This window comes from Myotis nattereri (assembly GCF_964212035.1).
Source record: "Myotis nattereri genome assembly, chromosome: 2".
Classification (NCBI taxonomy): domain Eukaryota; kingdom Metazoa; phylum Chordata; class Mammalia; order Chiroptera; family Vespertilionidae; genus Myotis; species Myotis nattereri.
The window spans coordinates 159,594,912-159,610,880 of record NC_138076.1 but is presented as its reverse complement, the minus strand read 5'-3'; the positions used below and the strand labels follow the sequence as shown (position 1 = coordinate 159,610,880).

At 41.3% G+C, this 15,969-nt stretch overlaps 1 protein-coding gene across 3 annotated transcripts in view; it reads right to left on the bottom strand.

The window, feature by feature from the left end:
• Positions 1 to 15,969, bottom strand: part of R3HDM2 (R3H domain containing 2) — a 175,931-nt gene that overhangs the window by 45,776 nt on the left and 114,186 nt on the right. For all 3 annotated transcript variants that reach the window (XM_081084378.1, XM_081084379.1, XM_081084377.1), the window contains one exon: positions 2,482 to 2,681. In XM_081084378.1, coding sequence (XP_080940504.1) covers positions 2,482 to 2,646 — 165 coding nt within the window. In that variant the 5' untranslated portion in view covers positions 2,647 to 2,681. The remainder of the gene's footprint in view (positions 1 to 2,481; positions 2,682 to 15,969) is intronic.

Here is a 15,969-nt window from a genome sequence, read left to right as displayed (position 1 = left end):
TAGACAGATGTTGGCCGAGGGGATTTAGGGGCTGGAGGAGACCAGGGGAAGAATACAAAGGAGGGCATTCTAGGCAGAAAAAGCTTGCACAAAAGCATGCTTTCCCAAAACTTTTCAGTCTCTATTTATAACAAGGTCAAAGATTCCTATCACATAGGCTGAAGCATAGGACGCCAGAGGTGGATGCCTGGCAGGTAAGGGACTAGGTCACAATATGTAAGGCTGACAAATCTGGGACTTAGCCTAGGGCAATAAGACACACAGAAAGTTTGAGGAGAATTAACACAATCAGATCTTTATTTCACAACCATCTTTCTAAAGCAGTATAGTAAATGAATCAGAAGGAATTACAATTTTAAAGGCAGAAAGTCCAGCTAGGAGGCCATAACCAGTTGGTTAACTGAAGGAAGGACCCATCTAAGTTCAATATATGTTAAAAAGTCAGAGCCTGTCCATTCTAAACTGAATCTCAGAACCTGCCTTTTATAGCACTGTTTCCATGCAAAAGATGTTCTGAGCTCCAATTGCTGATTCCAAGAATATGTTTCACACAGTATAAGTAATCAAAGTCCCCTTCCCCCAAACTTTTCACCTCCAGTGCATACCAGGCGCTCCCTTGACAGCATCAGTAAGATTCTTGGGGAGACTTCTAGAGTGTGAGTCAGGGGGAAGGTAGGGAAAAGAATAGCACTTTTAGTGTTGTTGAAGGGGTACATGATCTTTTGGGAAATGGTAGAGGGGACAGGGCTTCCAAAGGGTGGCCAAAAAGACTGGAGACTTTGCAGAAGGAGCAGGGGCTCCAGTAGATGGCAGCAGCAGCTCCACCTGCTCTAAGGAGCTGCAAAGGAGTCAGAGGGGAAACAGGTTCCCTTCTCCCTGCCCAACTATTTGTATATCTATGTGAAGACATTTTTAAACCAAGTGAGTGTCCATAGGCATATAAAACCTATACACATCCTTTCTTTTCTACCTGTCTTAAAGAAATACATAAAATAGGAGTTCAGAACATAGCTTAAAATAATCTCCTGAGAACAGAGTAACTTGGACCCAAAAGTTCATTTAATTATCATCTTCCAAGTACCATGACAGTGCATAGTTAAACATTCTTCATATATCTTCCCTAGCGAATTAAAATTCATTATTGGTACCAGTGGAGGCTAGAAGTATAGATGAAACAGTGGCAGACTGTCTCCACAAACTCTGGAAGGATAGGCAGGGAATGACAACTCACATGCAAGATAATGGAAGAAAAAGCAGCCAGGAGAGAGATCTGGCAAACTGTTAAGAGGAAAGACAGAAAAGCAGGCAGCTAGAGAACATAATATTTCAAAGAGCTGCCTGATTTTAATTGATCTCTTTATGTTGTTGCTGTTTTAATCTTTAAAGAAGACAAGGCCTAGGTGTATTGGGTTGTCAAGGGAAATTATGCTTTAAGTTTCCAGACTCTCCAAAATGTTGGTGCTACTGCTTTTTAAACTAATTTACTAGAGTTAACAGTCTATTTCCTAAGCATATAATAAATACTAGTTTCACTGCTGGGCATGAAGGAAAGGTTATATGTAATTTGGGCTAGGATAACAGAGGAAACCAGCAGTGACCACGGAAGAAGAGAAGGACTGGAACAAGTAAGTTAGGTGAGACTCAGGGTCTGGGATGCCTGGGTACAGAGGAGCCCTGAAGGAAGCTCAGCTGACCATCACCTACTGCTATCATGTCTGCACTGTCATATGAATCTGGATGGAGAACACTGCAACCAAAGAGTGAAATTCCTCCCACTTACATTTTCCAAGTAGCAAGTTCAGAGACTATTTCTGAACCAGAAAATGCTGACTGCTTTAACACAACCAGGATATGAATTTAACACTGTGTAAAACCAGGCAGCCCCAGTTTTAAGAGTTTCTTGTATGAGCCATATTATGACTTGTTAAATATGTGTTTGTATACAGTTTATTTTTATTTTATTATTTTTTAAAATATATTTTATTGATTTTTTACAGAGAGGAAGGGAGAATGAGAGGGATAGAGAGTTGGAAACATCGATGAGAGAGAAACATCGATTTAGCTGCTTCCTGCACACTCCCTACTGGGGATGTGCCCGCAACCAAGGTACATGTCCTTAACCGGAATCGAACCTGGGACCCTTCAGTCCTTCAGTCCACAGGCCGACGCTCTACCCACTGAGCCAAACCGGTCAGGGCTACAGTTTATTTTTTGATAGTTAAAAAATATCAAAATATAGCAAGAAGCAGTGTAACTCAGATCTAAATGGGTTAGGGCTTTCACTCTTGTCTTCTTTCGACTTCATTATGGAATCTATGGCAAAAAGGGAGGGAGATATTTCTTGAGAGCTGAAGTTGGGTTTTTAGGGAGAATCAAGTGTTCTTATAAGTGACTGGCTTCCTATAGATCCCCCAACGCCACCTATAAAGACCCTTCTGTTCAGGTATAAAGAGTGTGCATATATGCACTTCTAATCCTTACCTGTGTCTCCTGACGCAAACTGGTATCTTCACTCTCTTTCTCAATTTCTTCTTTACTTGGAGTCTTAGATATAAACTTATTTTTGCTTACAGATTCTTCTACCAGTTTTTTTTCTGATTCTTTCATTATTTCCAGGGTCTCTTGAGTAGTGTTACTATTAGACATCTTCTTCAATAGAATACAGTAGGCTCTATGGACTCCTAAAGAAACATCAAATGCATTAAATAAGAGGTGTGTATTCATACTTAACACATCACACAAGACTTGTATTGCACATACAAGTCTTCAGTGGCTTCCCTATAACCCAGAAAAAGGCCCTCTGACAAACACTATCTTTGGATCTGTTTATTTTCCTCTTTTGGTTGTTGTTTTGTTAATCCTCGCCTGAGTATATTTTTCCATTGATTTTTAGAGAGAATAGAAGGGAGAGGGAGAGACAGAGAGAAACATCGATGTGAAAGAGACATATCAATTGGTTACTTCCTGCAAGCACCCTGACTAGGGCCAGGGAACCTGCAACCAAGGTACATGCCCTTGACTGGAATCGAACCCAGGACCCTTCAGTCCGCAGGCCGACACTCTATCCAATGAGCCAAACCGGCTAGGGCTGTTTATTTTCCTTTTTAAAAAAGCTTTATTGAGGTAAAACTTTATACAATAAACTGCATATAGTTAAAATGTACAGTTTAATGAGTTACAATGGTTTCACATGCATATATTTGTGAAACCATCACCACAACCAAAATAATAAGCACATTTATCACCCCAAACTTTGCCCCTTCTCTTTGGTAAATCCCTCCTCCCTTCCCTGCCTTTCCCAGCCAACCACTGATCTGCTGGCACTACACATTCGTCTCCATTTTCTAGAATTTTAGTTATAATTACCTGGATTCTTTTACTCAGCACAATTATTTTGAGAGTCACCAGGATTTGGTTCTAAAGTAATGTAGTATGAATCCTCTTGGCACCTATTTCCCTCCCTTGTTCCCTACAGCAATCTGCACACATTTTTAGCTTGAGCACTTCAAAGAGTTAACTCACTAGACTCTCGAGAAAGAAAAATCTATAATAATAAAAGCATAATATGCTAATTAGACCGGATGACCTTCCGGACGGAGGGAAGCCCAGGTCCTGGGTGCCTGCCGGCGGCCAGAGAGAAGCTGGTGCCAACAGCCGGGGGAAGGAAGGCCTACTCTTTTTTAAAAAATTTAATTTAATTTAATTTTATTGTTTAAAGTATTACAAACAGTAGTATATATGTCTCCTTTTTTTCCCCATTGACCTTCCCCCGGCCTCCCCTACTCCCCAGCACATGCCCCCCCCGCCCCCCGCCAGTGTCTTGTGTCCATTGGAGGAAGGCCTACTCTTGTATGAATTTCGTGCATAGGGCCTCTAGTATATTATAAAGCTCCATTCACTAACAGAGAGGACCGATCTCCTTTCCTAAGGGAGAAATTCCACAGCTATCACAAACCACAACATTGTTACCAACTTCAAGCCTCTCCCCCATCAAAAAGCAGCAAAATAAAAAAATGGTTAGAGTACTCTAGTTATATGTCCTTCAGAAAGACTGGGTCTCTCCCCGGAGGAAGGGAGAATCTTTTCTTTGCTATTCACTATTTTTATTCAGTCATTCTACTGCATTCCACGGATACAGAGTATCTGTAGTGCAGGGGTGGCCGGCTCTTTATCACTTACTATTGCTACCTGGGAAGTCTTGTAATGAAGTCAACACAGTTTTCCAAGTATACATTTAAAAATATATTTTATTGATTTTTTACAGAGAGGAAGGAAAAGGGATAGAGAGTTAGACATCGATGAGAGAGAAACATCAATCAGCTGTCTCCTGCACACCCCCTACTGGGGATGTGCCTGCAACCAAGGTACATGCCCTTGACCGGAATTGAACCTGGGACCCTTGAATCTGCAGGCCAATGCTCTATTCACTGAGCCAAACCGGCTAGGGCCCAAGTATACATTTAGAAACAGAAGTTAATGCTCTACACAGATTCATGTCCTCAATCACTGAAGTCAAACACGCTTAGCTCTAACAATGGTTTGCAGAGGTTTCTCCTTAGATGGTTAATGACTGTATTTTAATCCTGAATACTTTCCCTCCTTTAAAAATAGACTGAAAACTCTCCCAAATGTCATGTCTATTCCATGTAGCCCTAGAAATGAGCTAAACAAACAATCAGCAATGCTTTAAAAAAACCTTTCACACTAGACATTTTTTCATTTTTCAAATCAGTTTAATGGCTAAGACCCAAAGACTAAGACTCTTAAGAAGCACAGGTAAGTTCATCCTGGCATAAGATAGTCTGCAAGATCATTGCTTTGTTTACCTTGTGGCGGCTCTTGAGCAGCTGTCTAGAAACTTAGTTTGCATAGTGCTAGATAAATTCCCTTTAAAAGCCCAGAAAGTCATTCATACAATCATAGTCATACATCTGAATTTAAAGATGAGAAGTGTGGGAAGAAACTGACTACAAAAGAAAATGGCTGATGTTCTATTTTTTAATTAACTGATTCAGTACCTAGAGACTTCTATAAAAAGAGTTATAACCTACACAGCTTTATGGATCATTGGTTGTACATAAGAACTGCATATACACATATATTTATCCACCTCCCCTCTCCATGAGTAAATCAAGCCTCCATTCTCTTCAGTTTGAAATATAGTAAAACTTGGTGCATGCCCTCTCCGTATCCCTTAGCTCGAAAACATCAATAATGATCAGAATCAGAAAAGTTCTTAGATATCACCTCATGTAATCTCCCCTCATGCTCCCAAAGAAGAGCTGGAAAACTCCTGGGACAGATAATTTCACTAATTCTTAAACAGTCTTAACTGTTATATACTGTAGTTGCACCCTATCACAGGCTGCAAACTGCTTCAATCTTTATTCTAAATCTGCCTTAGGATCACACAAAATTAAGTTTACTTCTTTTTCACATGATAGACCAACATTTTTCTTTTTTAGGCTTAAATAGCCTCACACAGATTTCTCTGTCAGAAAGAGAAGTTGAGGGGTGGGGAGGTGGTGGAATTGGATGAAAGTGGTCAAAAGGTACAAACTTCCAGTTATAAGATAAAGAAATACTAGGTATTTAATGTACAGCATAATGACTATAGTTAACATTGTGTATGGTATATTTGAAAAGACTTAAGAGTCTAAGTAGATCTTAAAAAAGTTTTCACTATAAGGAGAAAAACATTTTTTGGTAACTATATGAGGAGATGGATGTTAACTAAATGTATTGTGGTAATCATTTCATAATATATATATGTCAAGTCATTATGTGGTACACCTTAAACTTACACAGAGCTGTATGTCAATTAAATCGCAATAAAACTGGAGAGGGGGGTATAATATGGAAAAATACAAAGCAGCTGGTTGTTTCTTTTTCCAGGATGGTCCTTAATTATCAAACAGGTATATTTCTTCAAATCAGTGACAACTTTGCCACTCCTGTTCACATGTGGGTCAGAAAAAGCTCAACTATCTGACTAACTTCACGATGTCCCAGCACTGTTGCTCAGTCAAAGCACTAAGGAAAAAAACCCAATCAAACAAAAAATGATTTTTCTTAACAGTCATATTGGAATAGGGTCACATATTCTAACTCAAATTTTAAGAAGCCACATGGTTTCCAGGTTTCCTTCATTCACTGAGAAACAGAAAAATTTGCACTTTAGATACTTTAAAACATCCATAAAACAGACAGTGATTAATGAGTCTATTTTTAATAATTTTGAGAGTCCTCTCAACTGAGGTCACTGGCCTCTTGAAGAGCTGTGTAAAACAAAGTAATTCGTACTCTGAGGAAAAATAAAGCAGCAGAGGAAAAGGTACAGTAGCACATTATACTGGCTGACTACTTAAATCTCCTCTTTCTTCTACACTCAATCTATCCCAGTCTTTCTTCTGGTGTCTGCCTTCCTCTAAGGACACATGATCAGGGAAGATGATCACATTCCTGAGACCTAGGAGGAAGATTTTAATTAGCTGGACCAATTGTGGTAATTCCTTTTCCTTTTTCCTGTTTTGGGAAGGGACAAATGACTCATCAACACTAAGACATGAGAGGATTTTGTTGGGTGGGTGCCTTCAAAGAACAGCTTCCTACTGTATTATTATTATTTTTTTAAAAAAAGGTCACTATAAAAAAAAGGTTGTTATCTTCTGCTGAAGGTTGTCTTATACGCAGATGATGCCTAGACTGTGGCAGCATCCTACCAACACATGGAAGATGGTAGAGCAGAGAGAATAAGTCTGGATCCTTGATGCTGTGGTGCAGAACAGACATTGAATTAGTCAATCTGGACCCCGCCTACCCTCCCAGCTCTGTACTTCTTGATGTGTGAGATCACAAATCCTCTTATCATTTAAGCTATTCTGAGTTGAGTTCATTGTTCCTTCTAGCTAAAAGCACCTAAGATAGTCAGAAAGGGTATGTTAAGCCCTGGCTGGTGTGGCTTGATTGATTGGAATGTCCTCCTGTACACTGAAAAGGTTTTGGGTCCAATTCCCACTCAGGGCACATATCTAAGTTGTGGGTTTGATCCCCAGTTGGGGTGCATATGAGAGGTAACCAACTGATACTTTTCTGTCGTATCAATGTTTCTCTCTCTAAAAAAATGAATAAACATCTCCAGGTGAGGATTAAAAAAAGAGGGAGGAGGGAGTATCTGGACCAGACAGAGAAACCTAGCTCCACACATAGAAATGACTGACAGGGACAGAGATAATAATAATCAGCTAAAAATTTTGGAATGTTTACAGGCACTATTCTAAGGTGCTTTATGTATCTCATTTAATCTTACAACAATCCTATGAGATAAATATTATTATCATCACTATTTTACAGATAAATAAACTGAGTCACAGAGAAGATAAATAATTTGCTAAGTGGCATACAACTGGTACACGGAACAAGTAGGACTCAAAGTCAGGAAATACAGCTCTAGTGCTTGATTTCTTAACCTTTAGGCAATACTTCTTCTAACTAAGGCCAGGCAAGAAAATGAAATGTCTATCAAAGATACAAAGGAGCCCTATCTGGTTTGGCTCAGTGGATAGAGCATCGGCCTGCGGACTGAAGGGTTTGGGTTTCATTTCGGTCAAGGGCACATGCCTGGGTTGCAGGCTTGATCCCCAGTAGGGGCGTGCAGGAGGCAGCTGGTCAATGATTCTCTCTCATCATTGATGTTTCTATCTCTCTCTCCCTCTCATTTCCTCTCTAACATCAATAAAAATATATTTTTTAAAAAGATACAAAGGAATCATGGAATCTCATAATTGCAAGGGGACTGAGCTCCCTCCTCCTGCATCCATAGTCCTCCACAGTTAGGTTCCTGAATCATCAGAAACTCTGAAAAATGGTTGCGCTGACCCTGCTTGTATATACCTCTAGTGAAGGGAAAGTCTTTACCTCTAGATACAAACCTGTGTGTGTGTGTGTGTGTGTGTGTGTGTGTGTATTATAAAGGCAAAACTCATCTTCCTAATCTCACTTCCATGTCAGCCTCTTACAGAGGCAACTTTATCTTCATTTTCTAAACATTCCCAGCTTCTTAAATCAGGTCTTCATATCACATGGTCTTGAGTCTCCTCACCATTTTACTTGTAGGGTACAAGAGGCTGTCCTCAAGCTAACAAAGGCAAATGAGGGGTCAGAATGTTACTATTCTAGAGTCAAGATTCATCAGAAGATACACTGAGCTCAAAACAGAATTTCTTGAGCTCTTTCATCCTCCAAAATAACCTTTAACTATAGTCACTTCCAGTCCTATAATCCTATGCAGAAGGCTCTCCTTACTTTTAGGGCATAAGGATTCCTGGAAACAAATTTTTCTGGGCCAAACAAAAGCAAAAGATGCAGCTCAGGGACAAGATAATTAATTCACCTAAAAATAAAAAAGCCTTAAAAATAAAAAGTGAGACTAAAGCCAGTAGAAAAGGTTTAAAAGGCAGAGAAGTAATTTTCACTCTTCATGCTTTAGTATAGAGAGGAAACTGAGGCTTGGAAGGTTTTTTGGTGGGAGAAGAAAGGAACTATTTCATATGCAACTTGACCAGAACAAAGCAAAGACATTAAATTCCCAGGAGAGCCTAGATTTGTGCTTCCCTACAACCTATTTGTGCACATTGTACATTTCATCCAGGCAAACAGCACAATTTTAAGGCAGAATGTCTCCTGAGGACACTGAGTGGGCTCAAAGCTACACAGAGAGGGCTGTCAGAAGTGGGGGGCAAGGAGAGGGAGTGAGGAAATAAGATGATACAGGGGATGATGACTGGGAGCCAAGATTTAGCAATTTTCAGAGAGAATACTGCATATTCCCCATAAATTTTTTGACTGCCACGGTAAGTACCTGCCAGAGCACAGTGATATTATATATCCTTCCATCAACTCTATAAACAACTTTCTAGGCATTGGGCCAAAAAGAATACATTATATAGGGACACTCAGAAACAGAAGGGCAGGTTCATTTTCTTTCTTTCAATCCATGGCCAAATAGAACGCAAGCACGAAGACAGTATCTAGAGGCTAAAAATGCTGACATACTCTATGGCAAAATACCTGTAAACTTTCCAGTCCTTTACTAATTTGTATATCAAGACTAAATTACTCCTGCCCAGCGGTGTGGCTCAATGGTTGCACTTCAACTCATGAACCAGGAGGTCACGGTAGATTTCAGTCAGGGCACATGCCCTGGTTATGGGGCTGTGCAGGAGGTAGCCAACAGGTGATTCTCTCTCATCACTGATGTTGTCATCTCTCTCCCTCTCCCTTTCTTTCTCTGAAATCAATTAAAAAGAATATTTTTAAAAAGAGTAAATTACTCCAAATTGATACCCATATTTTATTTTTATTTTTTAAATATATTTTATTGATTTTTTACAGAGAGGAAGGGAGAGGGATAGAAAGTTAGAAACATCGATGAGAACACACTCAGGGGGCAGACTCAGTGAGCACCAAAGCCCCATTGAAGCAAGTCTTGCTCCGGAGGGGTGTCTCCAGCACAGAAGTTCTCCCACTGCAGACACAGCTGATTCTCACAGCCAATTGGCCTGGAGGTCAATCCCTCCCAGTGTTACCGACAACAATCAAGGCTTAACTACAACAAGACTGTGCACAAACAGTCTTGGGGGGAAAAAGACCACAAGGGGGTGCACCAAGAGTGTTCACCTCTGGTAATTGGGGAGGCTGACCCACTGGGCCCTATAGGACACCTAGCACAGAAAAACACTCTATCAACACAGGGAAGCATAAAAAATGCAGAGACAAAGAAACAGGACACAAATGACAGAAATGGAGGAAAGCAAACTACTGGATATAGAGTTCAAAATCACACTTTTAAGGTTTTTCAAGAACTTTCTAGAAGCCACTGATAAATTTAGTAAGACACTCAAAAAGACTGGTGAGACCGCCGATAAATGTAGTGAGATCCTCAAGAAATCTAGTCAGACCCTCGAGGTTATGATAAAGGACCAACTGGAAATTAAGCATACACTGACTGAAATAAAGAATATTATACAGACTCCCAACAGCAGACTAGAGGATCGCAAAAATCAAGTCAACGATTTAAAATATGAAGAAGCAAAAAACACCTAACCAGAAAAGCAAAATGAAAAAAGAATCCAAAAAAAAGAAGATAGTGTGAGGAGCCCCTGGGACAGCTTCAAGCATACCAACATCAGAATTATAGGGGTGCCAGAAGAAGAGAGAGAGCAAGATATTGAAAACCTATTTGAAGAAATAATGACAGAAAACTTCCCCTACCTGGTGAAAGAAATAGACTTACAAGTCCAGGAAGTGCAGAGAACCCCAAACAAAAGGAATCCAAAGAGGACCACACCAAGACCCATCATAATTAAAATGCCAAGAGAAAAAGACAAAGAGAGAATCTTAAAAGCAGCAAGAGAAAGAAACTCAGTTACCTACAAGGGAGTACCCATACGACTGTCAGCTGATTTCTCAACAGAAACTTTGCAGGCCAGAAGGGAGTGGCAAGAAATATTCAAAGTGATGAATGCCAAGAACCTACAACCAAGATTACTTTATCCAGCAAAGCTATCATTCAGAACTGAAGGTCAGATAAAGAGCTTCACAGATAAGAAAAAGCTAAAGAGTTCATCACCACCAAACCAGTATTATATGCAATGCTGAAAGGTATCCTTTAAGAAGAGGAAGAAGAAGAAAAAGGTAAAGATACAAATTATGAACAACAAATACACATCTATCAACAAGTGAATCTAAAAATCAAGTGAATAAATTATCTGATGAACAGAATGAACTGGTGATTGTAACAGAATCAGGGGCATAGAAAGGGAATGGACTGACTATTCTAGGGGGGTAAAGGGGTGTGGGGAATGCGGGAATAGACTGGACAAAAATCGTGCACCTATGGATGAGGACAGTGGGTGGGGAGTGAGGGTGGAGGGTGGGGTGGGAACTCAGTGGAGGGGAGTTATGGGTGGGAAAAAGAGGAACAAATGTAATAATCTGAACAATAAAGATTTAATTAAAAAAGGAGAAGAGTATAGAGATGCAGGCTATGTGCTGAAAATTAGAACAACATCCCTCATGTATCTTTTATATTAATAAAAGAAGTTGATATCATGTTAAAAAAAAAAAAAGAAACATTGATGAGAGAGAAACATAGATCAGCTGCCTCCTGCACACTCCCTACTGGGATGTGCCCGCAACCAAGGTACATGCCCTTGACCGGAATTGAACCTGGGACCCTTGAGTCCGCAGGCTGATGCTCTATCCACTGAGCCAAACCGGTTAGGGCGATACCCATATTTTAAAAATTGTTTAAAATCTAGGGGCTCAAGAGAATGACTACACCAATTGTGGCATATTCAATATAGAATACTACTCAGCAATAAAAAAAGAATTAACTTTTGTGTTTGCCTTCCTCTGAGGACCCAGGATCAGAGAAGGTGACCCAATTCCTGAGCCCAGGAGATGGATCTTAATTAGCTAGACAAATGATGGTAATTCTATTTCCTTTTTGTGACAGGCTTGGGAAGGAACAAATGATCAAATCATCATCAGTGAGACATGAGGGGACTTTGCTGGGTATAAACTGACATACACAAAAACATGACTGATCTCAAAACTATTATCCTATCTAATAAAAGAGAAACATGGTAATTAGCGTACAACCGCTACCCTTCCCATTGGCTAATCAGGGCAATACGCAAATTAACTGCCAGCCAAGATGGCGGTCGGCAGCCAGGCAGCTTAAAGCAAACATGAGGCTTGCTTGCTTCAGTGACGGAGGACTCCAACGTTCCCCGCCTGCCGCTGCCGGCCTCTGAGCTGCAACTCTGAGCAACTATGTTACAAATATAGAAGCTAAACAAAACCCCAGAAACCTGCTTTAGTCCATCCGGCTTCAGCCAGCAGGATCGCAACATAGTTTCAAATACAGAAGGTAAACAAAGGCCAGAAACCTGCTTTCAGCAGCGGAGGCCTAAGAACTGGAGCCAAGCCTCAAAGCTAAAGCTGGCCCAGAATAAAAAAAAAGAAAAAAAGGAGCGGTTGGGAGCTTCAGTCACCCGCCAGCCTGAAAACAGCCCTCAGCCCCTCACCCAGACTGGCCAGGCACCCCAGTGGGGACCCCCACCCTGAAGGGTGTGTGACCAGCTGCAAACAGCCATCATCCCCTCACCCAGGCTGGCCAGGCACCCCAGTGGGGACCCCCACCCTGATCCAGGACACCCTTCAGGGCAAACCAGCCAGCCCCACCCGTGCACCAGGCCTCTATCCTATATAGTAAAAGGGTAATACACCTCCTGGCACCGGGATCAGTGTGACAGGGGGCAGCGCCCAAACCCCCTGATCGCCCTGCGGCTCTGTGTGTGACAGGGGGCGGGGCCACAACCTTCCTATCCGCCCTGCTCTATTCGTGACAGAGGAAGGCGCCCCAACCCCCTGATCAGCCCTGCTCTGTGCCTGATAGGGGGGAGCTCCCCAACCCCCTGATCGCCCTGCGGCTCTGTGTGTGACAGGGTGCAGCGCCCCAACCCCCTGATTGGCCCTGCTCTGTGTGTGATGGGGTAGAGCCATAACCTCCCCATCGGCCCAGCCCTGCGTGTGAGAGTGGCGGTGCACCAAACCCCTGATTGGACCTGCTCTGTGGGTGATAGAGGGCGGCGCCCCAACCCCCACCCCACAGGCTCTGCTCTGTGTGTGATGGGGTAGAGCCATAACCTCCCCATTGGCCCTGCCCTGAGTGTGACAGTGGCGGCGCCCCAACCCCCTGATCGGCCCCACTCTGTGGGTGATAGAGGGCGGCGCCCCAACCCCCTGATCGGCCCTGCTCTGTGTGTGACAGGGGGTGGCGCCGCAACCTCCCCATTGACCCTTCCTTGAGTGTGACAGGGGGCGGTGCCCCAACCCCCCAATCAGCCCTACCCTGATCGTGCCTGAGGGTGGCATCGCAACCTCCCAATCCACCCTGCTCTGTGCATGACAGGGGGCGGTGCCCCAACTCCCCAATCGGCCCTGCTCTGAGCCCGACCAGGGGCTGCACCTAGGGATTAGGCCTGCCCTCTGCCACCTGGGAGCAGGCCTAAGCCAGCAGGGCATTATCTCCTGAGGGGTCCCAGACTGCGAGAGGGCACAGGCCGGGCTGAGGGACCCCCCCTCCCCCCCAGAGTGCACAAATTTTTGTGCACTGGGCCTCTAGTGTTAAATAAAAAAAAGAGGATCTTCCTCCAAAAAATACATACAACATAAGCCCATTTATATGAAATTCAAGAACAGGCAAAACTAGCTTATAATGATTTATACCAGAAAGTGGTTGATTCGGGTTTGGGGAATAAAATATTGATTGTAAAGAGACATAAGGAATCCTTCAGGATTGCTGGAAATATCTATCTTGTTTGGCGTAGTGGTTACATGGGGGTATACTACAATTGTCAAAACTTAACCGAATGCTTAAGATTGTTATTTAAACACACACACACACACACACACACACACACACACACACACACACACGCCACAGGGGGAAATGCCCTTAGGGCATTTTTTCCCAGTGGGGGAAAAAACATCCATAACGTTAAAATACCAGGTTAAAAACTAAACTGTAGGTGCTTATGCATGGCAAGCTTATTCTTATACTCTTTGATATTAGAGTTAGGAGTTTAAAAAAAAGGCACTAATGTTTTTTAGCAAGATTATAAACCTGGGTCTTTATGCACTTCAACTCATATCCTCCATGTGTAGTTATATAACTTTCCCAAGGTCACATCACTACTAAGGCAACAGAATTCTGGTACTGATTCTAAAGTTTACATTCTTTCTATGACATTGGTTAATACGATTATATGGGTTTCAAATGTACACTTCTGTTACCTGATCTGTATATTGCATTGTGTGCCCATTACCCAAAGTCAAATTATCTTCCGTCACCATATATTTGACCTGACTACCCTTTACTACCCTCCAACTCCCTTCCCTCTGCTAACCACCGTACTGTTGTCTATGTCTATGAGTTTTTGTTTGTTTGTTTTTCTTGTTTACTGGTATTCATTTGTTCTTTCAGTTTTATATCCCACATATGAATGAAATCATATGGTTCTTAACTTTTTTTCTGTCTGCCTTATTTTGCTTAGCATGATATGCTCAAGATCCATCCATTTTGTCCCAAATGGCAGTATTTTTTCTTTTCTTTTCTTTTCTTTTCTTTTCTTTTCTTTTCTTTTCTTTTCTTTTCTTTTCTTATAGTATTCCATTGTACATATGTACATCTTTATCCAATCATCTATCAAAGGACACTTTGGTTGTTTCCATGTTCTGGCCACCGTGAATAATGCTACATGAACACAATGGTGCATATATCTTTGCAAATAAATGTTTTCAAATATTTCAGGTAGATAACCCAGAAGAGGGGTTGCTGGGTCATATGGTAACTCTATTCTTAATTTTTCCTCCATATTGTCTTCCATAGTGGCTGTACCAGTTTACATCCCCACCAGCAGTAAATAAAGGTTCCTTTTTCTCTATAACCTCTCCAACACTTGTTATTACTTGTCTTGTTGATAACAGCCATTCTAACAGGTATGAGGTGGTATCTCATTGATTATTGTTTCTAACATTATTTAATCCTCACAAAACTCTTCATTTGGGCTTTTTCTTTCCTTTTTTTTTTTTTTCAGATAAAGACCCCAAAGCTTTGGATGAATTAAACAACTTTTCCAATACAAGAAGGGCAAGGGCAGTATTCCACCTGCTGTGTCTGATCCCAAAGCCAAAGTTTTAGGTGTCCCAAAATGGACATTCAGGAGCACTCTGTGGTGTGAAATGTGGGATGGAAGGCCTTTCTTTAGAGAGTGTGTGTCAATAGGGGACATATTTGGAGGTTTAAAAATTAGGTTTGTAAACTCTTCCATCTTTCCACTCAATCTTTATGACTAAATTTTTTACAGTTTATGTAGAGTATCTTATTTGATCTTCTCAAGGTGTAAAATATTATCTCCATTTTATAAATGAAATACTAACATTCAGAAATATTAGGTGAATTGTTCAAGGCCATACAGTATATATAAAAAGCCAAAATTCAAAATCAGGTCTTCTTGATTCCAAATTCCATGTTCTTCCCACCACAATGCTCGAAGTACAAAAAACAAAACAGTATAACTGCATGCCTGAAGAGATAACTGGCTTACTAGCTCTTGGGAGAAGGACAGGAAAGAAGGCCCTATTGACCTATAAATGAGATATATTGGATCTTCTCTTCAAAGACAGAAAGTATAATATGGAGGAATAAAGTTTAAAGTACTTATGGAACATGTAAAGCTATAATTAAGTAATATTCACCAAGTAGAAGTCAACTATCATAGGTTTTACTAGTACCAACCCAATAAAATAATAACAATTGTGCCACTTTTCTAAATCAGGGAAGCATGAGAAAAATCATTCTGTTCAAAAGAATTCACTGGTGTGGTAAGGAAGGCCATAGGAGTTGGCTGATGCAGAGAAATTCCTTAGAAAAGTAAAGAGAGAAACAAGATTAAAATGATCTAGACATGGCTCGGCCAGTATGGTTCAGTTGGCTGGAGCGTCATCCCATGCACCAAAGGGTCTCAGGTTCTATTATTGGTTAGGACACATATCCAGGTTGTGGGTTTGATCTCTGGTCTGGGCGCATACTGGAGGCAACCGAATGATGTTTCCCTCTTGCATCAATGTTTCTCTCTCTCGCAAAAGAAAAATGTTGTAGACATGTACCCTCTTTCTTTGCTCAATATCTGTCATGGCTATATTTGTTCTGAAATGAGAACTACTGGTGATTAGCTCAATCAACTGAAGTGTTAGTTTCTATTGGCTTCTCTACATTCTTGGCCCAAAATGCCTATTTTACTTCCTTGAGTGAAACAGAACAAATCAAATTTCCTCTTTTTTAAACAAAGAGCAGCAGTGAGGCTTTTCCCTCTGCTGCTTCCATTTCCTTTAACTTTA